This window comes from Canis aureus, chromosome 16, assembly GCF_053574225.1.
Source record: "Canis aureus isolate CA01 chromosome 16, VMU_Caureus_v.1.0, whole genome shotgun sequence".
NCBI lineage: Eukaryota > Metazoa > Chordata > Mammalia > Carnivora > Canidae > Canis > Canis aureus.
In genome coordinates this window covers 28,024,290-28,049,589 of record NC_135626.1, presented here as the reverse complement: position 1 = coordinate 28,049,589, position 25,300 = coordinate 28,024,290, and the positions used below count along the sequence as shown (strand labels likewise).

General features: G+C 46.6%; 1 protein-coding gene and 1 long non-coding RNA gene across 7 annotated transcripts in view; one reads left to right on the top strand and one right to left on the bottom strand.

The window, feature by feature from the left end:
* Positions 1–159: 159 nt before the first annotated feature.
* Positions 160–25,300, bottom strand: part of MTMR4 (myotubularin related protein 4) — a 26,140-nt gene continuing 999 nt past the window's right edge. For 2 of the 4 annotated variants that reach the window (XM_077852503.1, XM_077852502.1), the window contains exons 2-19: positions 24,220–24,258; positions 20,502–20,591; positions 20,032–20,148; positions 19,421–19,503; positions 17,486–17,646; positions 17,273–17,369; positions 16,982–17,095; positions 15,667–15,863; positions 15,289–15,417; positions 14,734–14,845; positions 14,048–14,243; positions 13,632–13,817; positions 13,373–13,543; positions 13,081–13,235; positions 4,870–6,268; positions 3,009–3,119; positions 2,688–2,776; positions 160–2,470 (exon numbers count right to left, since the gene is read on the bottom strand). In XM_077852503.1, coding sequence (XP_077708629.1) covers positions 2,293–2,470; positions 2,688–2,776; positions 3,009–3,119; positions 4,870–6,268; positions 13,081–13,235; positions 13,373–13,543; positions 13,632–13,817; positions 14,048–14,243; positions 14,734–14,845; positions 15,289–15,417; positions 15,667–15,863; positions 16,982–17,095; positions 17,273–17,369; positions 17,486–17,646; positions 19,421–19,503; positions 20,032–20,148; positions 20,502–20,591; positions 24,220–24,222 — 3,588 coding nt within the window. In that variant the 5' untranslated portion in view covers positions 24,223–24,258 and the 3' untranslated portion in view covers positions 160–2,292. Of the gene's footprint in view, positions 2,471–2,687; positions 2,777–3,008; positions 3,120–4,869; positions 6,269–13,080; positions 13,236–13,372; positions 13,544–13,631; positions 13,818–14,047; positions 14,244–14,733; positions 14,846–15,288; positions 15,418–15,666; positions 15,864–16,981; positions 17,096–17,272; positions 17,370–17,485; positions 17,647–19,420; positions 19,504–20,031; positions 20,149–20,501; positions 20,592–21,994; positions 22,210–24,219; positions 24,259–24,620; positions 24,640–25,300 lie in introns of those variants that run through there. The other 2 variants (XM_077852505.1, XM_077852501.1) reach the window with 2 other exon arrangements.
* Positions 2,989–25,300, top strand: part of LOC144286270 (uncharacterized) — a 26,881-nt gene continuing 4,569 nt past the window's right edge. For 2 of the 3 annotated variants that reach the window (XR_013354313.1, XR_013354311.1), the window contains exons 1-6: positions 2,989–3,188; positions 4,886–5,055; positions 13,340–13,448; positions 14,498–14,717; positions 17,279–20,181; positions 22,704–25,130. This is a non-coding gene — a long non-coding RNA (uncharacterized LOC144286270). The remainder of the gene's footprint in view (positions 3,189–4,885; positions 5,056–13,339; positions 13,449–14,497; positions 14,718–17,278; positions 20,182–22,703; positions 25,131–25,300) is intronic. The other variant, XR_013354312.1, reaches the window with a different exon arrangement.

The following is a 25,300-nucleotide window of genomic DNA, read 5'->3' as shown; positions in this document are numbered from 1 at the left end:
CCCTCTGCCTGTGTCTCTGCTTCACTCTCTGTCTCTCATAAATAAAAAAATAACTTTTTAAAATGGAAAGGGCTGGGAGGAAGGAGTACATTTTAATCAAAGAAAAATGATTAAGTTTTCTTAGAAATTAAAATGAATAAAAAGACCCAACAAAGCAGCACTAATATAGAGATTTTATTTAAATTGTATTGAGTTTTTACAGCACATTGCATGTTTGTCACAACGCAACTGCACAGTTTGGATTTTTGGCCACATCATGTCACTTACACCCACAAGAGCTCTGAAAGGAGTATTTGATGAATACCTCTGAGCCACGAGCCCAGAGTCTCTCTCCAAGGCCATGCAGTATGTTTACTGATGGGACAGTCCCTCAAAACAGCCACACAAAGTAGACAAGATACAGTCTCCTCAAATGTTACCAATCCTACTCCCCCTGAAAATGGGCAGAGTGAGGTGCAATGAAAGTCAAGTTAATTAAAAAGCCACTCGAAACTGGCAGTAAATTTTAATGATTGAGAAAATGCTTAGGAGAATTTTATGTATCAGAGACAAGGAATAGTTTGTTACTTTTTCAATGATCTCAGGAATTTCCCAGACACAAATCTCCATTATTCAACTCCATTTAAACAAAAAAAAAAAAAAAAAAGTTCTGCTAGGCTGACCTAAATACGCCAAAACTTTTTAGGTTACATCCATGACAAGTATAAAAGCACAGATGCTTCTCTGTAGGACTGAAGGAAAGGTCAGGACAAGTAACAATTCTTGTTCTAAATGCAGATCCTCTTTATTTTCAAATGAATTTTTTTTTTCTAGGAAGCAACATTAAAGTAGCAGTTAGACAGACAGCTACCATAGTTTTAAAACAGGATAAGCCTAAGTGTAATTTACCTTTTATACACCAATGGATTAAGGAAAATGTATAAAGGAAATACTAGTGGTTTCATTACAGGTCAAGGAGACTATATCTGTCCCAACCACAGTACATGGCTATATCACTGTATCTTTTGGTTAAGTGCCACTGGTACATATTAAGATGAAACAAAACAAAGAAAAACAATGTTTGGTCCAAATGGACACATCTTCTCCCCCAATTTTGGTATCAAGGCTTTATTCTCTTCTGTTTGGGTTCCATTGTTAAGTGCACAGAAATAGACAGCAGCATTTGTACTGAAACCCTCACATACCAAACAGCATATTCTAGGAGGTAAAAACCAAATGCTAAATTCTACCCTTGAGGTGTCAAGTGTTCAGGATAAGAAGCAGTGTGACCCAGAGGAGGCAGCAGCCAAGGGAAAGACAACATGAGGGAAGTGGGCCGTGGAACAATAACAACAAAAAAACCATTGTTTTATTTTCATGCCAGGAGAGGATCAAGGTGTAACTCCTGTGTTAGCACCAGGACAACTAGGAAAAGTCAGGCGCAAAGAGCAGGGCACAATCAGAAAATATTTGACAAGGATCATTTCTGCTTTTCCCTTCTCATTTCTCACAGTGCATACCTCAAGAGCTGCCACTGAGTAACCACGACTACTGCCTTCACAGCTCAAAATAACTGATTTTTGCCCGGACTGAACATAAGCAGAGTTTTCCTCTGCTCCCAAAAGTGTCTCACTCCTTAGGAACTGTCCCTCTAAACTGAATATTCACTGATGCTGGCTAATGAGCCAAGTGAAAAATACAGCAAAACCTCCACTTGCTGAACCAATCTTTAACCCAAACTCCACAGAAAGACAGAACTACTGCAACTAGAGGGAGTGCCTCTAAAGACTGAGCCTTCATGCACAGATACAGAGCACAGAGGAACAGGATATAGTTCATTTCAAATAGGATAGGAATTCCTATCTTATATACTAGAATCTGCTTTTTTTCAAGGTGGAAGAGAGATGGATCTGTTTATCACTTGGAGTTTGGTTATACATATGCCTTTCTATTGCTGTTTGGGGCACACATCATCAGGCAGTATTTATGAAATCATCATCTTGTGACACACATACCCCCCACCCCATCCCCCCCCAGGAGAAAAGCGGGAGTCACCAACTCAAATGAAGCTTCCAGACTCTGGGTCTGGATCCAGGACCATTACCCCAAGGTGAGGGTCTCACCAGTTAAGACCTCCTGCCAAATTGGAATTCCTCTGCTCCAGTCTCATGGTACCAAGGAGGATTTCTCAAGACGGTATCTTTGAGCTCTGTGATTTCATGAGCCACCACACCAAGGAACCTTCAAAACTACACCTGAAGCAGATCCTCCCTTCAAACCTGCTAAAATTGGACAGGTCATCTCCTCTGGCATTCAGCTGGAAGCTGTAGCAATGGGTTTCTTCAGATGTTGGCTCATGAGTTCCCTGGCACGAGATACTTGGATGTGTTCGTAACATGAGTTACAGACGAGAACTGGGTCATAGAGTTGTTGATCAGGAATGGGCAACTTCAGGTGGCAGCAGCCAGCACAAAACACATTCCCACAATTTCTGCCAAAGCACAAAGAAGAGTTCATCAGAAATGCCTGTGTACTGAGAAGAAATAACACTTGCAAAGGCCTTACATGAATAATAAAGAGAACAGTTGGACGAAAACAAAAAAATTATCCTGATAAAGATATATCCGTTTTCAGATTAACTCAGTTTAGCTTACATACGTGTATGTCACTGCTTTATGAGCCATACAGAATCATACAGAACATCTTACCTGCAGTGGTGTCTTCGTTTGGCCAACCAGAATTCACAGTCACAGTTATAGCAATGTGATGCCATATGGTCTGGAACCCAGCGAGTCACCTAACAGAAGGCACAAGGAAAAATTCCAGGTCCTTGTCAACCAAGTGGAAGCGCAACACTGCAGCAAGGAAAGCATCCCAGGAGACATCAACAAGATCTGTCTTTCTACTTGGCCACTACTTGTCTAAAAAGACATTCATCTAGGAGAGAGCTTCATCTATAGCGTGCCACTCGTCTCTGAGAAATATGAGGACTCGATGCTTCATGTAAGTATGCATTCGCCTGCACATACCTCAGTCTCTTTCTTATCAACAGGTTCCCAGCTTGCTTCAGAAAGGCAGTCTTCACTGTGATCAGAGCCAAAATCTTCAATATCACTGCCATCTGACTCCTTCAAACATGTCTGAAGAAAAGGCAAAGATCTCAGCACCATCTTCACCATCACTAACATTTACTGTTTACTGTGCATCAGGTACTATTCTAAGTACATTACATGCATGAACTTTAATTCGTCCCAAGAATCTTATGATGTGTACTATTATTATCATCCCTATTTTACAAATAAGGAAACTAAGCCCTGAGAAAGTCAAGAGATAGTAATAAGCCTGAAATTTAAACCTAGTACAGTTGATCCTTGAACAACACAGGTTTGAATTGCATGGGTCCACTTGGGTGCAGATACTTTTCAAGAAATACAGTACATTACTATGGATTTTTTTCTTTCTTATAATTTTCTTAATAACATTTTCTTTTTTCCAGCTTACTTTACTATAAGAATACTGCATACAATATATCTAACATACAAAATATATGTTAATTGACTGTATTATCAGTAATGCTTCTGGTCAACAGTAGGCTACCTGTGGTTAAGTTAAAGTTATATGTGGATTTTTGACTACACAAGAGGTCAGCACCTTAACCCCTGAGTTGTTCAAGGGTCGACTTGAACTTTGCCTTCAGATCCATGCTCTTAACCAATATACTTTATCACAGTGTGGCGATATTTCTCATTACATTCTAAACCAGGGTTCACAAACTATGGCCCACAGGCCAAATCTAGTCCACTGCCTTTTTTGTAATCAAGGTATATTGGAAGACAACCACACTTATTTACTGATGTATGTTTTTGGCTACTTTTATACTGTAACAGCAGAGTCAAACAGGTGGGACAGAGACTGTATGTCCAACAAAGTCTAAAGTATTTAATATATGGCCCCTTATCAAAGAGAGTTCACTGACTCCTGTTTTAAACCATTACCCCTGAATAGTAAGTTGTTAGCCCTGACCATCTCATCCCAGCAAGTGAGCGGCAGGCAAGTGGGAATGTCTTAACAGGAGGAAGGGAAGTATCTGTGTTGATGATAGGATATTGTGGCCAAGAAGGTGACTCCTAGAAGCTCCCCAAGAATTCTGTGCCCAAACTGTAGGGCTCCCAACACAGTGAAGCCTAGACAGTCCTCATCATTTCTCACTTGGATTATTCCAAAACATTTTAACCAGCCTCCCAACCTAGGTTTCAACTGCCTTATCCACTTGACACATTATTGCTAGGGGAGTATTATTAAAATACAATTCTGATCATGATAGTGGCCAAAAATTCTGCTGCCTTGAGGGTAGAACAAGAAGGGATCTCAAGCTGACCTTTCCAATCCCTGTCTACTTCTCCAATATAAGCTCCTGCCTCACTACCCAACTCCCTCCCTAATGGTCCCAGCACATCTGTACATGCACGTGTACACACACACACACACACACACACAAACCCCTACCCCTTCGTCCAAGCCATCCCATTGGAGTACTTATTGCCTCCATGCTTTTGAGAATCGTATTTCCTTTTCACTGTCTACCTAGTGAAAAATAACAAATTCTTCAGCACTCAACTCAAACTTTTCTTCTCAGGAAAGCCTTCACTCCACCCCAGCCCCCAATACCTGATACTTACTTCCATGGTAACACCTAAGAACATCATTCTAGTTGTCTGCTTATCTCTCCCAATACACTGTGAGCTCCTTGAAAGCAGAGACTATGTCCTTCATCCTATAGCCCGACCACCTAACACAGTGCCACATAGCAAGTACCCAATGAATAAATGTTGAGTGGATGGAAGGCTGGATAAATAAACAAATGGATGGACAGCAGTAGTGAATACTTACAAAATCATCCTCATAGTCCATAGGGGGCTCTGCTGGAGGGGCACAGCAGTGACGGATATCCAGCCTCATCTGAAGCTCACGCACTTGTCGACGTAGCTGCTCCACCTCTTGCTTGTACCCTGCTTCAATTTGCCGTAATCTATGCTGGATCACATCCGTGGGAAAGGGGAGTCCATCATCATCCAGGTAAAGAGGAGGCACTGGAGAAGGGCAGCTCAGTGGAACAGGCTTTGTGCCGGAGACCTGCTTTGGATGACTGGAAAACCACATCCGGTTGTTTTTTCCTCCTGGACCAGTACAGTGTCCATTGGAATGACTAGAACAGACTGGTGACTTCACCCCTTCTCTCTGAGCCCACTGGCCCCCAAAGCAGGGCCCTGTTGCCCGCACTTGCTTGTTGTTTGACCTCTTGCTACAACAGCCATAGGAAAGCAGCCGCCGAGGAGTGGTCTCCCCACTTGGGAATGAAGTCACCATCCCTTGGAAGCTGTCCCAGTTGGATCCTAAAAAAGAGAACTCACTGATCTGGCTCTGAGAAATTGGCTTTCGGGTCAATTCCAATGGCACTTTGCCAAAGCGAGGATTTTCCAATAACTGCCCATTCCTATTATTCCCTCTTTTGCCAGTGTATTCCTCCCTATGAATCAGCTCTGGCACAGAACTAGGCTGTTCCTGGTGGGAGATACTTGCCACAGACCCTGGGGGATCCTGGCTGAGGAAGTCAGTGCTTGGCTCTGGAGGAGTTTGGCAGGTAGCACTCAGTGGGCTACAAAGGGTGCCCAGACTGTGATCTGGAACGCATCTGAAGGGCACACCTAGCATGGAATCTAGCAAGGCCCGCTGGGGGGCACCAGTAAGGGAGTCCTGGGAAGACTCGGGAAAATCACAAACTCCATTACATTTGTTGGAAACAACTTCAGAGAGTGTACTGACAGCTTCTTTTTCAGGACAATGTTCAGGTGGCTCCTCCGTGCCATCTAAAGTCCTACTCAGCTCATTGGAGGCAGGAGGGTCTGGAGCTGGTTCCTTAGTCTCTTCTAGGACTTTGATCTCAGGATCAGAGACGTTACTCTTCATTCCCTGGGGCACTGCAGTACTAAGCAGTTTGTAACTTGGAGAACAGCTTCCATGACTCTTGAAAGGTTTATTGCTCAAGTAGTCTTTCTGGCTGCTGGGCAGAGAGGAAGGAAGACCTATTTCTCCTACGGTCTGCTGAGGACCTCCTATCCCAGATTCCACAAAGGTCTCTGATCCCTCAGGATTGCTATGCCAGGGCTCCAGGCCTACTCTGGTCTCCTGACAGTGGTTATTGAGGTTAGGGTCACTGGACGTGCGGGTCAGGGGGCTGCTTGTGTCACAGGCAGAAAGCAGATCATCCATAGATCTGGTTTTAGGTAATCTGGAATGACAAACACAACATCTCCAGGTCAGTAAATGGGAGCCATCTCCAATATATAGAATCAGACCATCAAAGCAACATCAAAGCCAGAGTTCATAAGAAATCACATTTTAGATTACAAAGAACCAATGTTCACTGCAACAAGTTTACTGTGCAAAAAGCGAAGGACATGAGCTCTGTCCTTCAGAACCCAGGATCCATCCACAGCTTTTATCAGTCCTCACCCTACACAATCTCCCTGGACAATCTCAACCACTCCCATTATTTCAATGCCCTCTATATCTGCAATACCAACCAGGACTACACCTGAATCATAAATCTCACAACCAACTGCCTCTGTCACACACAGTAGGAAGGAAAAGTTTTGGAGCTAGATGATATTGGTTCTGATACTGATTAGCCGTACAGCTACAGGTAAATTATTTAACCTTCTAGACGTGATTTCCTCCCCTATAAAATGATTATCATAAATTATACCTTATAGAGATGCTATGAGGATTCAAACTACAGGCGGCCTACAACCAACTTACTAAGACTACACTCACAACTTGTCATTTTTACTCCTTTCTTTATTATAAATGATCCCTTCCTCACAGTAGTAACCAAGACAGCCTTTTACAACCAACTTAGCAGCAGTGTATGTTTGGAGTCCTAAGTCACCATGGAAACTTCCCCTAGGATAAAGCACTCAGGAGTTCTAGAGGCATTCATGCACACCAAACGGGTAACAGACATTTTCAAGAATGTCTGATTTTTAACACATTTCAAAAGTCCTTAGAACAATGAATGCTTCAGGGAAACTTGCCAGGTAACAGTGGAGACTTAACTAGACTCCTATTTCCAGATGCTTTGGTCAGTTCCACCCATACAGAAAAATCCCTCAAAGTTTGAGTTAAAATACAGCTGATTTTTTAAGTGTTTGGCTTTTGAAACTTAATATGTTTTTTAAATATTTTTATGTGTGATTTTACTTTTGGGATCAATTTTGATTATTTATTTGTTTGTTTGTTTTGTATGAAATTCCAGGAAGGCAATAGCAATGGTGCTGATTATAGTCTCTGGAGTCCCATAGCCCGGGCTCAAATCCCAGCCTGGCAAATTTTTAACTATGCAACCTTAACTTCTCTAAGCCTAGTTCCCTCAGGTAATGGTACCTACCTCTTAAAGCCATCGTGAAGATTAAACAAAATAATCCACTGCAAAGCACATTGCTCAGTACTTCCCATATTGTTGTACTTCCTGTTTACTTGTTTATCTCCTGCTATGAAAGTGCCTTGAGGGCAGCTCTGTCTCTGATTTGAATCCCTAGCACCAATCAAACAATTTTTTTTTAAAGATTTTATTTATTTATTCATGAGAGACACAGGCAGAGGGAGAAGCAGGCTCCATGCAGGGAGCCCAATGTGGGACTTGATCCTGGGACTCCAGGATCATGCCCTGGGCCGAAGACAGGCACTAAACTGCTGAGCCACCCAGGGATCCCCCCAAACAATTTGAGAAATGAATAAACGAGCTTAAAATCTAACATCAAGTGTCCACTGCTAGGTATCAACTGAATGAAACAGATCAGTAGGGTTCAATGTTTGGTATACATTAGGGGCTCCTATAAGTCTTCTAGATCTACAAACAATCAGGCCCATCTAAGACCTGTGAATAAGAATGGTGAAGAGTGAGAACCAGATATCTGTATATTTAAAAAGTACCCACAGCTAACTTGGGTTTTTGTTTTACTTTTTTATTATGGAAACTTTCAGACATACAAAAGTAGAAAAATATAAAGACTTCCCATGTATTCTTGACCCAAATTCAACAATATCAACAACCTGCCATCCTCCACAGCTGATTCCTACCTGCACAAAAAAATTAATCAATAATTCTGGCAGAGGGGCACTTGGGTGGCTCAGTTGGTTAAGCAACTGACTCTTGGTTTAGGTTTAGGTCACGATCCCAGGGTCATGGGTTGGAGCCCTCTGTTGGGCTCCACAATAAGTGCAGAGTCGGCCTGAGATTCTCTCTCTCCCTCTGCCCATCCCTCTGCTCACATATGTTCTCTCTCCCTCTAAAATAAATAAATAAAATCTTTTAAAATAATAATAATAATAATAATGCTGGTAGAGAAAATAATGCCTGAGGAGATTAGAACAAAGACAACCCATCCAGCTAGGATGGTCAGGGAAGGCTACATAGAGAGAGTAGGATTTGAGCTGAGGATAGCAGACTGTGTTGGGACTTCTTTTTGTGTGTGTGTGTGTGTGTGTGTGTGTGTGTTGGGACTTCAATGTAAAAATTAAAAAGGGCAGGACATTTTTGATCTAGGGAAAGAGAGAACCAAAGGTTAAGTCAGGTGAGCTGTTAAAGCTTTTTTTTTTTTTTGCATACTACTTGGTCCCCCAAATCTATCTCCATCCAACTCTCCAAAGGCCTATAGCCTTTGATAATATATCAATCGCAACCTGCCTGTATCTTCTCCTCCTGCCCAAACTGACTTGTCTTCTCAACTTCCCAATGTCTTTCAGTTGGTACTAATATCCACCTAGTTTCTAAACTCAGAGACTTAGGACCTGTCTTTGACAGGCACCCTCTACTCTACACTTCTACACTCCTCCCACATTCAGTCACTCCATAATCTGCTAATGCCTTCTCTATAAAGTCTCCGATTTTAATCCTTTCTCTTTTCCAAACTCTTCTATCTAAATTACAACAGTGTTGGCTGATCTCTGTGCTTCCAACTACCCACCGCACTGACTCATTCTCCAGAAATCCCATTGTCACCAGGTCACAATGACTTCCTACAGTGCATTACTATTGACAAGTGAATCAAAATAAACTCAGGGTAATATTTAAGCCTTCAATGAACTATCCTGTATTCATTTCTATTCCTCAAAATGGCCCCTTTCTAGTCCCTCCCAGCTCTGGAGAGGTACTTTTGCTCTTAAAACTATCTTTCGGGATCCCCGGGTGGCGCAGCGGTTTGGCGCCTGCCTTTGGCCCAGGGCACGATCCCGGAGGCCCGGGATCGAGTCCCACAGCGGGCTCCCAGTGCATGGAGCCTGCTTCTCCCTCTGCCTGTGTCTCTCTCTCTCTCTCTCTCTCTGTGACTATCATAAATAAGTAAAAATTAAAAAAAAAAAAAAACTATCTTTCATGCAACCAATTGTTTTGTTTTGTTTTAAAGATTTTTTAATTTATTTTGAGAGAGAAAGAGAGTGCACGAGTGGGGGGCAGAAGGAAAGGGAGAAGCAGACTCCCCGCGGAGCAGGAAGTCTGATGTGGGGCTCCATCCCAGGATCAAGACTTGAGCTGAAGGCAGATGGTTAATTGACTGAGCCACCAGGTGCCCCTATCAAATTCCTTTGGACCCCTCTCCACTACCTTGTTACCAAGCTCACAACTCCCTTCATTCCATTCGTTTGTTCATTTAAGCATTTATTTACTAAAGCACCTATTATGTGCCAGGCCCTGAGCCAGATGCTAAAGACACAAGTAGCCAAGGCTCCTGCCAGGTCTTCCATGAAAACTTCTCTAAGTGGGCAGCTCGGGTGGCTCAGCGGTTTAGCGCCACCTTCAGCCCAAGGTGTGATCCTGGAGACCTGGGATCGAGTCCCACATGAGGTTCCCTGCATGGAGACTCCTTCTCCCTCTGCCTTGTGTCTCTGCCTCTCTTTCTGTGTGTGTGTGTGTCATGAATAAATAAATAAAATCTTAAAAAAAAAAAAGAAAGAAAGAAAACTTCTCTAAGTAAACAGTCACCAAATGACCTCCTTCTAAATTCTCATTTCTCCCAATAGCTTTGAACTACACATATTCTTATTTGCTTAGATGCTTAGAACTGATCTCTAGTTGTCCTATATCTGTCTTATTACAGCTTTTTAAAAGTATCCTATATAGGGCAGCCCGGGTGGCTCTGCGGCTTAGCACCGCCTTTGGCCCAGGGTGTGACCCTGGAGACCCGGGGTAGAGTCCCACGTCGGGCTCTACAGCCCTCTGCCTGTGTCTCCACCTCTCTCTCTCTCTGTGTCTCTCATGAATAAATAAATAAAATCTTAAAAAAAAAAAAGTATCCTAAATAGGATCAATATCTTCTATTTCTTTGGTATCGCCCACAAACTTGTACAGTATTAGGCAACTAATAGGTATTAAAGAAACATTTACTGAATTGAAATATTAGATATTAGGGGCACCTGGGTGGCTCAGTCGGTTAAGTATCTGACTTCAGCTTGACTGTGGTCCTAGGATCAAGTCCCACATTGGACTCCCTGCTGTGCTGTGCTTCTCCCTCTCCCAATGCCCCTTGCCTGGCTCATGCTCTCTCTCTCCCTCTTAAATAAATAAATAAAATATTTTTTTTAAATGGGAAAAATTAGATACTAATTTAAGGGAGTGATTTTTAAATACGTGATAGAATGTACTGATAATTTGATAAGTTCTGGACCCTCTCCCTGGAAAAGTAAACTTACGAACCTGTACCCAAATTCTGCATAGTTTAGGAAAGAAGAAATCACAGAATTCCTGAAGCCTATCCGTGAGCCCTTGACCATGGACTCAACATTCTAAAACCAATAATTTAGAGGGGTGGGTTTTTGTTATCCTTTATAATATTTAACCAACAAATTTTGTTTAAGATTTATTTATTTATTTATTCGTCATAGACACACACAGAGAGAGAGGCAGAGACACAGGAGGAGGGAGAAGCAGGCTCCATGCCGGGAGCCCGATGCGGGACTCGATCCCGGGACTCCAGGATCGCACTCTGGGCCAAAGGCAGGCACTAAACCACTGAGCCACCCAGGGATCCCCTTAACTAACAATTTAAGTTATATTTTAACTTTAAGAATCTTCCACCAATAAACAAAGATCGAAATTTGAAATGTACCTATCCCTTTAACTTTCATTTCTAGGAATTTATCTGGCAAAAGTATTAACACAGGGATCCCTGGGTGGCGCAGCGGTTTGGCTCCCGGTGCATGGAGCCTGCTTCTCCCTCTGCCTGTGTTTCTGCCTCTCTCTCTCTCTGTGACTATCATAAGTAAATAAAAATTAAAAAAAAAAAAAAAGTATTAACACAAATGCAAAGATACACATATAAGGTAATACTAGTGAACTATATACTTAAAAATGGTTCAGATAGTAAATATTATATGTATTTTACCACAATTGTTTTTAAGAACATACATATAATTAAGGATGTTAATTATAGCATTCCCAATAATGATATTTGTAAAAAGCCAGAAATCACCTAAATTAGCAATAGGAAACTGGTTACATAAATTATGCTACACTCTGATTTTAGACTGTTAAATGCAGCCACTAAAGCAATAAAACAGGTTTATATGTGCTTTAGGGGGTGACAGCCTATTACAACATGGGAAAAACAACTTGCAGAACAGTATGCAAAATATGATTGTTTTTGTATCTTACAAATGTTTCTTTTTTTTAAGATATATCTATTTATTTGAGAGAGAGAGAGAATGAGCAAGCATGGAGGGAAGGGGCAGAAGGAGAGAGAAAGAGAATCTCAAGCAGACTTCCTACTGAATACAGAGCCCAATGCAGGGCTCGACCCCATGACCCTGAGATTATGACCTGAGCTGAAATCAAGAGTCGGAAGTTCAACCAACAGAGCCACCCAGATGCCCCAAAAATGCTTCTACACGAGAGTGTGACAGTGTGGCTATATCTATGTAGCGATAAACATCTAGAAGGACAGGCACCAAAATGTTAGCAATGGATCCCTATGGGGACAAGGATTTGAGAGGGAGGGCTTTCATTTTCTTTGGTTTTGTGGGTTTTTTTTTTTTTTTTAAGATTTTATTTATTTATTCATGAGAGATACAGAGAAAGAGGCAGAGACATAGGTAGAGGGAGCAGCAGGCTCCCTACAGGGAGCCTGATATGGGACTCAATCTCAGGACCTCAGGACCTGAGCCAAAGGCATATGCTCAACCACTCAGCCACCCAAGCACCCCAGACTTTCATTTTCTACTTTTACATTGTTCAGCCTTTTTAAAAATAGGAACATGCATTACTCTTTAACCAATACTCATTCTAATACCCCCAAATATTAGTCAGAAGATTAATTTTTATGTCTGCCTTTCAATTCTGGTGTTTTTCTGAGGGAGAATATGAAGGCCACCCCCTTCTGGGAACCCACTTCCCTGAGAATCAGATGCTTCTGGAAGCTATTGGTGCACATAGCAAAGGTCACTACTAAGATAGTCAAGTACCCCAATGTCTTCTATCAGTATACCTAAATCAAGACCATTCCCACAAACCTTCCTGAAATAGTCCTTTCTATTTTGTTCTCCTCTCCCCTGCTGGCTATGACACATAGGATAGCAGCTCCAGAAAAGAAGGTAACCAATCTTATCTTAAGAGAGGACCTTGAAAACACACAGAGTGCACAAGTCCTGAGCCAAGTTTCTCCTTCAACTGAGGCAAGAAGTTGCTTTTAAATATCTGATAAAAGGGGATCCCTGGGTGGCTCAGCGGTTTAGCACCTGCTGCCTTTGGCTCAGGACATGATCCTGGAGTCCCGGGATCGAATCCCGTGTCGGGCTCCCGGCATGGAGCCTGCTTCTCCCTCTGCCTGTGTCTCTGCCTCTCTCTCTCTCCCTCTCTCCCTCCCTCTCTCTCTCTCTCTCTCTATATATATATATATATATATATATCTGTCATGAATAAATAAACAAAATCTAAAAAAAAAAAAAAAGTCTTTAAATATCTCATAAAAGATGGAGAATATTAGGTTAGGCACAAAGCAACCATTGCCTTCCTGGTGGAGAGGAGGAGAGAGCAAGAAGGACTCTTCTTACCTGTCCAGAGAGCGGCCAGAAAACTCCTGGCTCTGAGCCACCGGGGAAAGGTAAAGATCCATGGTCTCCTCCCCAAGTGTACATGGAGATGATGCTGGCAAATAAACAGCTGTCCAGAGGTGCAGGGCCCGGACGTGACACACAGGATGCAGGACCTAGGGAAGCAGCCCCGTGCTAGTGTCTTGTGAGCTGTTCCAGGTCCCTCTTCCTTCTCTAAGCCTGCCTTCTCTCCCACTGATTCAGCCCATTCTCCCTGCAGGTCTCCAAGCAGCACCTACAGGACAAGACTTACCATGTCTGAGCCTGGTGTGTAGAGGAAGTTATGAAAGTTCTTATTGCCAGCTCGCAGGAGAGCCCACACAGAGCAGGTCCGCTTATAGATGTTGCGCTTCTCTCGTTCACAGGGGTTGTTGGCCAAGAATGTGCCATAGAGGCAGGAGTACGTGTGCTGCACCAGTTTTACCTAGAGGGCCAAGACAGTTTGCACCTGGGAGCCTGGGCCGCCTTCCTCCGCCCCCACCCCGACCCTGGTCACAGGCTTCAGAACTCACCAGGAATGCTTCATTAAACTCAAACAGGCAGGGAAACTGCTTGAGCAACTGATGAACAGAATCAAGCCACTGCAAGAACACAGGGCATTGCTCATTTTGGTCCTCTGCATTCTCCTGGTGGCCGCAGCGATCTCCAAACTTGTGACCAAAATCCAGCCAGTCAGACTCTACTAAAACTTGGAAGCCCTGCAGAAAAGGGGATAAGTATAGGGCCTTTCTGGAAAGGCTAGCGTGCTACTCCCTAGGGGATGCCCAAAGCAGAGAGCTGGTAGCTTCAGAGGAGGGCAGAACTGATGCTAGAAGACTCAAAGCCACCAATGTCCCCTACTGAAAGATCCCCAAGACCGATTCTGAGGGCCCAACACCTTCCCCACCTCCTTTCCCTCTGTTCTTTCCCACCCAACTCCATTCAATACCTCCAGCGTCCTGTAGTATGGGTCCAGCAATATTTTGGCCAGGGCAACGATTTGTGGCGTCCGGTCCCAGCCGTCAGAGCAGTGCACGAGCACAGGCCGGCCTTCCCGGTCTACGGTATTAGCCACAAGCACAGCTGCCTTGAGCATCACCGACAAGTGCTGCAGCCATTTGGTGCTCTCCAGGGCCGACAACCAGCTACACGAGAGCAGAAATTGAGTCTGTCCCCAAGGGCGCTAAGGCTCCAATGGTCTCTCTACCACCCACAGCCAGCCTCTCCTAATGATGTCCCTAGTGAGGGCTGAAGCCAGGAGGTCCAGCCATGGCCTTTCTGCCAGGAGATATCTGGCAGGAAGGTAAAGAAGACAAGACCTGAGGCACTCAAGAGACTGAGGACTGAGCGAGGAATGGGAAGCATCACATGTACATTGAGCCATCCTTTCTTTCCCCAGTTCTCTGTGTTCTTTAGGTAGGACAAACCAAAGAAACTCAGTGTACTGTGGCTATTCCAAAGTGCTGGCTGAGAAGCAGAAGAAGTGCTCTTAGAACTGGCCCACTGCAACAGGCCCTCAGGTCTCCTGTACCTCCACACTTCCCATCTCCCTATCTCCTCTTGTAAGAACTAGAAGAACTGAGTGAAGACAAGACGAGTGAAGATGGAACTGGGGGCAGGTAGGGACCACCTTACTTGCTGGGATCAGGCATCTGGCTACACACAGCCCGGAGGTACTGGAAGCTGTTCCGGATGGCATGGATGTTGGCCATTCCCATGAACACGACCTCACAATTCGGGTAGTATTCTGTAGACATACAGAGGAGGGTACAGCGTAAGAACATGTCCTAGAAACAAGCATCCAGGACAAGAGTGGTCCCTGTGAGCCAGGCTTCCCAAGCAGGGCAGACCACTTTGCTCTGGATGCTCAGGTGCCATACACTAACAATAATAAGGATATTACTGACAAATGATAGTCACGGTACTACCAGTAATGAGGACATATAGTAAGCTCTCAATATATAGTAGCTGCGCTATGCCCATAATTTTTATTATCATCCCCATTCTACAGATAAGACAATAATATTTGGACAGATCAAGCAAAGGAGTCATCAATAGTTAAGTGGCAGAGTCCTGATTCCAAGCCAAGTTTGTTTGGCTCTTTCCACTATGCAAATTGCCCCCGGGCCCTTCCTCACTCAAGCTACCGAGAGCACAGACAGGTTACAGACACTGGGCTAATGGCGATACCTTCGCACTCACAGCCTCCACCCTTGGCCCGGTTGGCCACTGCCGCTGTGTAGGATCGAGCATCCAGGATCAGCAACTTCTGGGTGGCTGCTGTGCTCTCCACTCCAGAACATGCAGTCAAGGAGGAATCTAAACACACAGCAGGGAATAGACCCTGGGTCAGCCAGCCCAGCCTCACCCTGCGCTGGAACATTCTCTTTCTAAAGAAAAGAACTTACAACTGGAGATCCTCGTCCCCCCACAGCCTCCCAAAGGGCAGAGACACTGGCACCCTAAGTCATCTTCTTCCCATCCTCTCACTGGGGGCTCTCTGAAAGCCAATGAGGCCAAGGAGGGAACCTGCTCTCCAGGGGGCCCGCACCACCCTCAATACCTTACCGAAGTCAGTGTCACATGCCTCACTGGCATCACTATTCCCAGTGCTGAGGGGGCCCCCAGTGGCCCTTGTCCCCGGGTCCAGAGCACAGGCTTTAGCGATGGACGTGACCAGGTACTCATCATCAGCATTGCGCCAGCCCCACCAGCTGATCTCAGGTTGGCTGCAGCGGGCGATTGCAGCTCCATTGCGTAGGTGTCTGACAAAATGGAAGAAACCATCATGCCCTCGCCATTTGCAGCCCCCTCCACCCCACCCCACCCCCGCCCCAGGCCTACTACCAAGGCCTCAGGAGGCCAGACCAAGATCTCCAGAGCCAACAGGGGCTACCAGCTCACCCAGGTCACAATAATAACAACCAAAAGCCCTTGACATATCTAGAGGGCTTTATAGTTTACAAAGTTCTGTCTTTGTAAACAAAGTTTACAAAGTTTATAGTTTACACATTTCTCAAATGATCTCTGTGTTGCCAAGGTGACCCTGACTTCTTAAATCTGCACAACACCTGCTCCAGGTACAGACACCCAGCAGGAGAACAAGCCTTAGCCCAGGGCAGAACAGCTCCAAACCCCATAGCTACTGTCTGTCTCACACTATTTTAGCTACAATGTTCTAGTGCAGGGGATTGGCAAGCTTTTTCAGTAAAGAAACAAACAATAAATGTTCAGCTTCACATGTCACTGTCACACATTCTTCTTTCTTCTTGGTTTAAAAACAAAAACCAAAAAACTAACCCTTTAAAAATGTAAAAACCAGGCAGCCCGGGTGGCTCAGCGGTTTAGTGCCACTTCAGCCCAGGGCCTAATCCTGGAGACCCAGGATCGAGTCCCGTGTCAGGCTCCCTGCATGGAGCCTGCTTCTCCCTCTCTGCCTGTATCTCTGCCTCTCTCTCTCTCTCATGAATAAATAAAAATCTTTAAAAAAAATTAATTAATTAAATTAATTAAATTTTTTAAAATTAAAAACCATTCATAGCACTAGGCGCTGTACATAAAACAGGCTGGATTTGGTTCACAGGCAATCGTTTGCCAATCCTTGCTCTAATGCAACAATTTACACACACAACATTGTACACACGTTAATGCAACATTTTACACACACACACACACACACACACACAAACACACATTCTCCAAAAAAAAGTAAAGTGATCTCCCAAAGCCTCATCTTTAAAAGAAAAAAGCTGTGGCAGTTTTTGATTTGAAATTATTTCATTTCCTGCAGGATGTCAATTCCCAGTCAACCAGGCAAAATCTCCACTTCTGACTATTATTGCATAAAAAGTGTCCTCCCTACTTCCTATCCCCTACCCCTCACCTATACACAACCACAGGGATCCGCTTCCAGGAGCGGAAGGTAGCTACGTTCTCCAGCTCTTTGTCTGTGATCCACACAGGAACCAGCAGCTTCTGGGGGTAACTGGGGCACAATCTGCGGAGAAACCAGATGGGGTCACCAAGTGTGATCCAAGACTTGTAATAACAAGATCCCCAGGGATGGCTTTGTGGGAAGAGAGACCAGGAATCCTATCTTACAGAACCAGGGCCTATGCCCCGCAAGGTCTAAGTCTGGATTGGTATTTTGGTTCTCCACCCCCTGCCCTCTCACTTGTAGTTGCTGTTGATGTGGGAGACTCTCCAGACATTCTGCAGATCAAAGCCCATCCTCGTGAGCTCAGCCTCCTGCCGACATCGTATGTGCTCTCCTGCAACACAGTCCCCATGCCTGCCTGTCAGCATCCAAGTGCACCATGTCCATGGGTGGAAGAGGGTTAAGAACCAAGAGAGATGAAGTCTCCCAAATAAAACAGCCTGGCCTTACCTGGCTGACACAGGTGGGTATGCTGGTCCTCCTCAGTCAGGCCCAGGCACCAGGCATGGTAGGCGAAGGCAAAGAGGTCTTCAGGCTTGGCAGGTCTTGCCGTGGCCCGGCTTAGCCGTGAGAGCCACTCTTGGCACTGCTTGAAGGTAGAGAAGTGGCACCTGCCAGGCAAGAAGCCACAGAGTGAGACAAGAGGCAGGTTTCCATTGGGGCCATGAGGGTCAAAAACAAGGCCACAAGAAGGCTGCGGGGAGAGGCTTGCTTTAAAACAGGAGGTAAGAAAAAATAATAATAATAAATAAATAAATAAAACAGGAGGTAAGGCATGGAGTCCCTGGGGAGGGCCAGGGACACTGGCCAACACCCAAGAGAACTTACCTTTGGACAACTGTTTTCCCAAGAACTCTAGTCCTTGGGACATACTTGTCCCTTCTAAAGGGGCACTACCATTTCTTATATCAGATCTAAACTCTGCTACACATCCCTGAATGTCTGCTACTCCATGTTTTCTCATGACTCCTGCTTCAGGCAGGAAGTCCTTTTCACACCATTCCGGACTCCCTATTTTTTCACTCCACTTGATAACGCCTCCTCTGGGCCAAACCACATCCTACTGATACTCTGAACCGCCTCTTCTTTGAAGCCTTCCCAGCCCACTCCATTTTACAGACCCCTTCCTCCCTGATTCTTAATATGCTTAGAGCATTAAACTAAGTTTTTCCATAGCAAATTGTCACTGTTGAATCTTCCTTTAGCAACCAGACCTCAACCTCCTTGAAGGGAAGACCAGTGCGATTCTCCTTCTGAATCCCTACAGACCCGAGTACATGACAGACTCTAAGCTGGACACTCTTTTAATGTTCTTTGGAGTCATTCCAGACTCTTCTTTCTCTCATATCCAATCTGTCAGCAAATCCTGTCATCTCTACCTTCAAAAATCTAAACACTTCCACCAATCTGAACCCTAGCCAGGCCACCGTGTTCTCTCACTTGGCTAACTACAATAGCTTCTTAACTATTCCTTCTGCTTTTGCCCTTGTCTTTGCGCCTGAACCCCTTGTATCTCTTCTCAATATAGCAGCCAGAGGGATTCTATAAAACATTAATCAGATCATATCTCTCCTTTGCTGAAAACCCTGCAGTGGTTTCTCATTTCCCTCAAAGTAAAAGCCTGTCATTATGACACCCTGACATCCCCCTTACCTCTCAGATCTTATAACCTACCTGCACTCCACTCCAGCTACACTAGCCACTTTGCTATTCTTCTAATACACTAGGCATAACACCTACCTCAGGGCCTTTGCACTCACTGTTCTTTCTGTCTGGCACCCTCTTCACTCAAATACCACATGGTCACTTCAGGTCTTGACTCAAATGTCAGTGCAATCTTCTCTGATACTATTGTTTAGAGCTACAACCTTTACCCCCATAGCACTCCATATCCCCCTTCCTGCTTTATTTTTCACCTTTACACTTACTATCATTTAACATATTTTACTCATTATTTACTGCTGCCATCTACCCATTGGAATATAAGCTCCATGAAGACAGGAAATTTTTCTATTAGTTCTTGCTGTATCCCCAGTGCCTATAACAGTCTGCCATAGAGTAGACTGCTCAATAAATGTTAAGTGAATTAATAAATGAACCAACAATAATGTGAGTGCTCTATGCCAATCCTAGGTGCATTCACATTCATTATCCAATTTAAGCCCTATGATAACTCCACGAGCTCTGCTTTATCCGCATTTACTCAGGTCAAAATACTGTGGGTTAGTAAAATTGACCTCCCAACCTAGACAGGGCTTCTACATTTTCTCCCAAATGGGGAAAGGGAAGCAGTATTTTTTCTTCTTGCTCCAGAAAAACCCTATATCAGAGAGGTCCGGGTAAGACTAGGGCCAGAGGATGTGAGTCCATCCACACTATTCTCACCTCACCACTTTGGAGTCCTTGCAGGCAATGTGCAACTGGAACATATCACGGCTCTCGACGCTGTCAATCATCCGGAGGGGGACCTTCAGAGGAAAGGCAAACTAAAGCTCAGATCCCCACTCTCATCACTCATGCCCACCTCAGCCTAGATGCTGATGCAGCAATATGAGGAAGGAAACCAACATTTACTGAGGGCCAGTTAAGTGCCTGATAACTGTGCTGGGTCCTCTACATATGCGACCTTAAATAATAATCATGAGAAACCTGCAGAGCAGATATTTTCACACCAAATTATGAGGGAGGAAATAGAGCCTCAGTTGGGTGACCGAACCAAGGTCACACAGTTGGGAACTGGCACTCTTCCAACAATGCCGCTATACCCCTTACAAGGGTGAGCAACAGAGTGAGGGAAAGAGAGAAGAGGAGAAGGAAGAATAAGAGAGGCAGAAAGACCTATAGCTAGGAGAAGGAAGCAGGAAAATGAAAAGTTATTGAAAAGAAGGGCACCCCAACTTTTTGGAGACATGATCAAGTCCAGCACTGGAGCACTCACACTTGTGAACCAGGCAGGGATTCTGCCTTGGGTGTGGGAGAACAAGACGGGAACTCACGTTGATGACAGAATCTTTGAACTTGATATGCAGCCGGTAGTTGGAGATGGCAATTAGGGCATCGGCTGCCCGGCCCAGGAACTCCACTCCCTCACCCTGCAGCACTGCAAAGGGCACCTGTCGAGGGGCAGAGGGACCTTCAGTCCAGAAGTAAGTCACCCCTCCATCCCCCTCCCCAACCTTGACCTGTGGGATGCCCACTGGAAAAGTTGGGCCAAGGAAAAACAGAAGAGTCCTCTCCACGGTAGCGGCACCAGGCAACAGCCGTACAGGAAAGCTGCCTTTCCTTCCCTGGGGCCAAAGCTCCATAATGCACATACACAGATTCCCCTCCCTCTAGAGACCCGGAAACAGGAAGCCAAAGCCCCAGTACTAGATCCCTTGGAGATGTTGTTTGAAGGGAGGGAGGGAAAGGTGTTTTTAACTGAGCAGAGAGCTCCACCCACCCTGAGCCCCCAACTCCTCCTTACCTGCAGATTCTCCTCCTCTTTCACTAGTTCCTTGGGGGGAAACAGATCCTTGGCTTGGATGTACTCCAGGCTGGGGGGCCCCTCCTCACCCTGTGGGGAAGGCTTCAGGCCTAAGTCATCAGGCTCCACTTGGCCCATTAGACCTCATTCTGCTCCCCTCCCCTCAATAAACCTACATACACACCACACACACTTATAAAGGTTTGGTCACCAAAGGATGGACAAGAGGCCAGGCTTGGTAGGAGGGTGAGGTGGAGGGGGTACTGAAGCCTATTAAGCCAAAGAGGAACTGGGAATCTGTATTCGTCAAACAGCAGCAGAACTAAATAGACCCAAAATTTCCCAAATGGAGGAAGAGAGAAAACTAAGAAAAAGAAAAAAAAAAAAAAAGTGAGGGTAAGACAGAAGTGGGAATAGGAAGTGCTGCCCTGAGAAAAAGGAACCAGGTATAGATGTTGCTTATAGACAGGAGGGAAAGCAGGCACCGAAGGCCACAGACACTCCAATCGGATAGGTGAAGGAGACAAAGAGGAGTGGGTTGGGGGATTCAGTCCCATGCCTCTAGAGGGCCTTCATGGATGCTTTCAAAAGGAGGATGTGTTTTGGAACCCGAGCTTATCCTCCAGTTAGGTTCACACTGCTAAAGAGCCCCTATCACCTGCCAAGCAACCTGCCCTGCCTGCTGATGAGAGGGGAATTCCTAAGGAATACCCATAGCAAGCAGAAGTAACTCCTCTCCCAACCACCAGGAAGGGGTGAAGAGGGGATCCACGGGCCTGGGAGAAGCCAGGAGACCCAAGGAAGGCCAGGGGAGAGAGAGGAGGCCTGGCAGCCAGCTACGGGGGTGGTGAGGGTGGGGTAAGGAGGGAGGGGTGGGAACAGGAGAGGACAGATGGGGGAAGCTGGGAAGGAGCACGAAGCCAGAGGGGGGAGGAGGGGAGGGCTGGGAATGATGCAGAGGTACGGAGCCCTGCAGAGGCAGGGAAGATGGAGAAGAGAGGCTGTCTGGGGGACAGTCAAGGAGAAAAGACTGGCGTGTCAGGTGAGGTATGGAGTGCTGGAAGGGGGAGGGGACTGGAGCCAGGGAAACAGCTCAGACATCCCGTGCTAGCCAGCTGGCCCCCTAACATCCCTGAGCAGCCACATCCCACATCCCCCAGCAAGGATGCGGCGGGTGGGACCAAGATGGAGAGGCGGAGGGAAAGGGATGTACCCCTGCAGGGCGGGGCCTGGAGATCTGCAGTCAAGGGCAGCGGCGGCGGGGCCAAGATGGGTCACAGAATTTCCACCCCGGGCTTTCCATCATCCCCGGCACCCGAAGATGAAAGCAAGTTCAAGAAAGAAAAGGGAATTCCCCCTCCGCTGCCTGGCAGGGGCAATGGGAAGGGGGATGGGCTAAAATTCGGAATCGCAAGGGCTGGCCCTGGGCGGGGCTGCGGGTGCAGCAAGCACTGGGACCCCCCGGGGCCCCCGCCGGCCAGGCCAACACTTACGAAGCAGCTGAGCATGGAGCAGGAGACGCGGGCGGTCAGGCTCATGGTCGCGGGCGGTCTGGGCCAGCGCACATGTCCCCGGAGCCGCTGCGCTGCCCGCCAGTGCCGGGCGCCCGCCGCATCCCGGCTGCGGGGCCCGCCAGGTGCAGCCGCGGCGGCCAGGAGTCGAGATCCCTGGCTGCGGGGCCTCGGCGCGACTCCCGCGCGCCTCTCCCCTCCTCTCCACAATGGAGCGAGCCCGGCTCCGCCCTCAGGCACGAGCGCGGAAGGGAGGGGAGCCAGGCGAGGGGAGCGCCCCAGGCCGCACGGGGAGGGCGGGGGTGTGGGGCGGATCTCGCGGCCCCGCCCACGGCTCCAGACTCCTCCCTCCTCGCGGCCCCTCCACCCGGTGCGAGGGCGTCCTCCGGGGACGCTGTGGGACTGCCCCCAGACCGCGTGAGAGGGTAAGGCAAGACCTCCTACATCTTTTCATTTCCCATATTTCCCGGGTGAGCCATCCCACAACTCCCTTTTCACACCCTGTCCCCATGCCCTCCCCACTCTGAGTTCCCCCAGTACCTGTTCCGAATTCCCAAGGTAAAGCTCACCTACAGTTTCAAGGCTTCCTCCCTTCCCTACAAAACCACCACCCACCATACCCCTGTCCATCAGTGTCCTTATCCTCCAACCCCTTGACGTCACTAAATTCACTCCCTTTTTTGCCCCGTAGATCGGACACTGGTCTTTGCCAGCTTGGTCGCTCCACACTCCTGAAAGGGGAGTTCTCTGAGTGTTTTTATTCCAAGGCCCCCACCCAACCCTACTCCGTCAGCTCCATCTTCCCCTTGTTTCACATCCTCTGATGTCTGGGTAAGAACATCTTTCTTGGAGAATAATTTTTTTAGGCTGAGAAAGAGAAAACTAAAACTATGGAGCTATGCAAAAACAAAACCCGAAACCCAAGAGTAGGGTATAGAGGGGGTACGGTAGAGGGCCAAGGAATAAGGAGCAGTGAGGCTCAAAGTGTCACCAAGAGTCACAGAAGGAACTGGTTGGAACCCCATGCTTCGTATGCCTGGAAACTTTCAGAAACCAGGGCTTTGGGGGACAAGGGGATATAGGAGAAAACCTGACTTTGTATTAAGCATCTACTATGAGCCAGGCATGTTTCAAACATTACATCACTAAAACCTTTCAACTCCCCAAGAATTAAGCTTTATCCTTTTTTGCTGGTGAAAGGTCAGGCACAGAAAGAAAATATACAATTTACCTAAGCTATTTAAGCGGTGATGTGAGGATTCAAAATTAGAGTAGGCTAACAAGGAAGCCCATGGTCTTTTTGGAGTGTCGCAGAGGAGAAAAAGGAAAGCGGCCACCAGTTGGTGGGGACCAAGACCAGGAGGCTTTCTAGGACAAGACCAGAACCACATCCCCACATGCCTATGGAAGGAAGGAGAGAGTCCTCTCACCAACTGAATTCCTTAACCTGCACAAGGGACACATGAAGAAACGGAAAAGATACAGCCAGAGCAAGGGCCTGGTATGGGCCAGGGCCTGCAACTCTCCACTCTCTTTTTCTCTCACTGCTTCCTCCTCCTAGTTCTCGGGGGTTAAGTAAGGAGTTCCCTGAATTCACCTGAGGTGACAGAATGGTATTTCAGAAGGTGGACAGAATCATTATCCCCCTCATTCCCATCCCCTGTACCAACCCAGTTGATATTCTGGGCACCTTGAGGCTGCTATCCTGCTATATATCCAGTGAGGTATTGAGTGCAGTAGCTTAAAAGAAGCGGTATCTTAGAGCTGGAGAAGCCTCACTGTTTTGGTGGAGTCACTCCTGATACAGCACCAACAACATTCAAGAAGCCCACTGGGAAGTAGGAAAATCTTGAGATAAAGGAGGCCTGGTTTTCCAGACCAGAGCAGAGAGCTTCCACCAGGGACCCCCCCCAAAAAAGCAAGAGAAGGGCCATTATGAAAGGTTAAGAGAGCCAGTGGGAGTATCAGGAAGGTATGGCATACATAGCACGTGCAAGAAAAGACTTCCAGAGGCTTCCTGTCCCAATGCTGTATACTGGTTGGTGTTTTGCAATCTAAAGAAACCCTAATTTATTTCCAGGACAGATGAACTTATTTAGAGGCTGAACAGAGTAGCATGGAGCTCAAGGTCCAGGAGGGGCAGGGCAGCTTCACAGAGAAAGAAAGATTACAGAAATCACAAGGGTCTGAAGAAAGAGAATACTCACCATTCTACTGTGGTGAGGGTCCTGGCTGCCTGCTTCTTACTATAAGAAAACAGAGAAACATAAGATTAAAGAGCACCATTAACATTACCTTAGAATCAGCAAAGGACACACATCTACTCCTAACCTCTACAGAGAATTTCACAGAGAATCCAGCCTCTCCACAAGTCCCCATGCCAGACAGAGGCAATGTGAGCTACATGGGAAGAAGGCAACAAGTAATTCTGCAGGGCATGGAGTCGGCCACAAAGTTCTGGGGCAGGAATGAGTGTCATCCAAGATTATTCAGAACTCAAAGAGTCCTGATTTCCAGACCAGAAAGAGAAGAACACTCCAAACACTGTTTTTTTGGGGAAAGCAAGACTGCCAACTCTGAAAAGAGAGGCTGCCCAACCAGGACTTACTTCTGGCCTTGGAGGGACATGAATCCACAGGAATGCTCTGCCAGCCTCTAAGTCTGGGAGTAGCACCCACCTGACCTGTTTACTGGGGGCAGAGTCCAGAGCAGAGGACAAGAGGGAGGGAACCACAACCTGTGAGCAGAATGCCTTTGGGCAGCAGGACTGAATAGGTCCTGTTGAACGTATATGACACCAAGTGGGAAGCAGGTATGTGGGAGGAGGCCACACTACAGTGACAGTATCAGGCCAGCCCAGGCCTCAGAACAATACCTGTCAGTTGGGCCCAAGCAACAGAAATTCAGGATAGGCCTCCTTGGCCCACTTAGGAAGCCAGGCCCAGGTTTTACTGACACTTTCCCTCATGCCCGCTATCCGAGCTCAGGAACGGTCCAGCAGCGCCCTGCAGAAGGCTGCGGGGATAAAAGCTTCCATCTGTGGTCCTGCCGGCCTTCCCGCCTTCCTGATCACAGCCCACCCTTCCTCGCGGGGGAGCCAGCAAAAAGCAGACCAAAGGTGCTACCTCACCGCCCACTGGCACGCAGCCTCAGGGAAATGGAAAGAGGGAAGGAGGGACAAGGACCAGGCCTGGGATGCCCAGGGCTCCCGGACCAAGGGGATCTGGTCCCGGGGGGCGGGCCAGGCTGGCAGGAGAGCCCAGGTGTCCAGGTTCTAGAGGCGGAGCC